Source organism: Dioscorea cayenensis, chromosome 14, assembly GCF_009730915.1.
Source record: "Dioscorea cayenensis subsp. rotundata cultivar TDr96_F1 chromosome 14, TDr96_F1_v2_PseudoChromosome.rev07_lg8_w22 25.fasta, whole genome shotgun sequence".
Lineage (NCBI taxonomy): Eukaryota > Viridiplantae > Streptophyta > Magnoliopsida > Dioscoreales > Dioscoreaceae > Dioscorea > Dioscorea cayenensis.
The window spans coordinates 16416058-16418038 of NC_052484.1; the positions used below are offsets into that span (position 1 = coordinate 16416058).

At 34.4% G+C, this 1981-nt stretch overlaps 1 protein-coding gene across 1 annotated transcript; it reads right to left on the minus strand.

The window, feature by feature from the left end:
* Positions 1-231: 231 nt before the first annotated feature.
* On the minus strand, positions 232-989 carry LOC120276183 (NAC domain-containing protein 104-like). The gene is made up of 3 exons (XM_039282908.1): positions 839-989; positions 479-753; positions 232-381 (listed from the first exon to the last, which is right to left on the minus strand). Exons 1-3 carry the CDS (start codon positions 987-989, stop codon positions 232-234), a joined length of 576 nt encoding a protein of 191 aa, XP_039138842.1.
* Positions 990-1981: the final 992 nt, after the last annotated feature.

A 1981-nucleotide genomic window follows, 5' to 3' on the forward strand; every position in this document is an offset into this window, starting at 1 on the left:
ATAGTGAATTAAAAGCCCAATTGAATTTTTTTAATTAATTAAAAAAAACTTAAATTAATTAACTATTTTAGCACCAAAATTGTGCTTTAGGATAATATATATATATATATATATTCAACTAGAATGCTAACAGAAGAGTTCATAGGTTCACTAATTCAAAGAAAAGAGCGCATCTCTCAGTAGAGAAAGATGCAATTTATTTTCACATTGAATTCACGTCTCTAATTCATCCTATTTCATCGCACTTATTTCATCAAGATCATCCAAAGACAAGAACACTTCATCCAAGCAAGAAAGTTCAGCTTCTTCGTCATTGAGTAAGCCCGTTTGCGAGTCTTGATTCACCTCTGAAACTCTACAAAGAGCCCACTTGTTGCATTCCTAATGATCAATGCAAGAACTTCATCACAAATACAAGAACAATGTGATAATTATAAGAATTTTTAAAAAGAAAAAAAAACTATGTACTATAACTTACTATTTTTGGATCTTTTCTTTTCTTTGATGAGCTACTACTATTGCTGTTATGTCTAACAATGCCATTCAATAAATGGTACTCATGCATCACCCAATTGGTGTTAATCTCCTCAGTAGTTTGATAGAACACAAAGGTCTTCTTCAATCCAACCATGTCATTGCCAATGCTCACTGGTTCATCGTTATTGAAATCAATCCAATATCCATGATTTGAAGCTCTTTCAGTAGTTCTCCGGGTGAAGAAATACCAATAATTTCCAGCTTGCAAAGCTTTACCTTCATAGATCGAATCATATATATGAACATAAACTTTCATGAAGAGTAGTAGTAATCCAAGGAATTAGAAATAATTAAAACTAACCATGAAGCTCCCATGGTTTGTAGAGCTTTAAGTCAAGTGTAGGGATAATGGGAGGTTGGCAAGGTAGTCGAGCCGCCTTTCGGTAGAGGAAATGTCCAACGAGCTCTTTGTCGGAAGGGAAGAAATGGAAACCAGGTGGAAGTCCATCCATTTTCTATCTAATGAGTTGTTTCTATAGCTTTGTTTTGACCTGACATGCATGTCCAATTATATATATATATATATATATATGTAACATAACTTTCAGCAGAATGCACAACTGCATTAGTGTTTTATTATCTATTCTCTCAAAGCATGTCTTGAGTTCCTCCAACAACAATTAAAGAAGATAATTAAATGGAGTATTAATTAAAACAAAGTTTGATTAATTTAATTGATTTAATGATGAAGAGCATCGCATGCTCATGTCATGCAAAGCTAAGAGAAGACGTCAGAGAATAAGAATTAGAGAATTATGATCACAAACCAAAGATTGCAACTAAAGGGCATGAGAAGTCCTCACTTAGAGAAGAAGGCACCAAACATATTCTAGACACTGCACCATCTGTACCTGCTGCTGTTTGGTCTCTCATATAAACCACCACCATGCAATGATGCACATCACTTGCACTACCCTCTCTTCATTTTACAACATTCCCAACATAGAAAGCCACAAGCATCAACATGGTTTTATTCATGAAAAGGATATCTAGTACCACTTTTAAGAAGTGGGAGAAAAGACACACACATATATATACATACACAAACAAACAAACAGCACCATGCAATCTTCAACTATGGTTGCTATGTGATGCAAATGTGATGCAAGTGTGATACTTTACCCTTCTTTGGCATTTAATGCATTTAGAACATAAAATCATGACTTAATTACAATGAAAATCAATGAAATATCAAATGAGTATTATATATAAGTAGATATGGATGTACATACATATGATGCATGAGTGACTTTACAAGCACTGTTGGTTGCTTTAGTGAGCACTCAGGGGGCACTGTGATGGTGCCCACATATCTTTATTGTTCTTGGGAATTGACAAGCATGCATACACTTCTCTCCATTTTTGTGAGATAATGATGGTAGGTTCATGTGCTTCTCTGATTCTTAATCCCATATGCTTTATTAAGGACTTAACTTCCCATCTC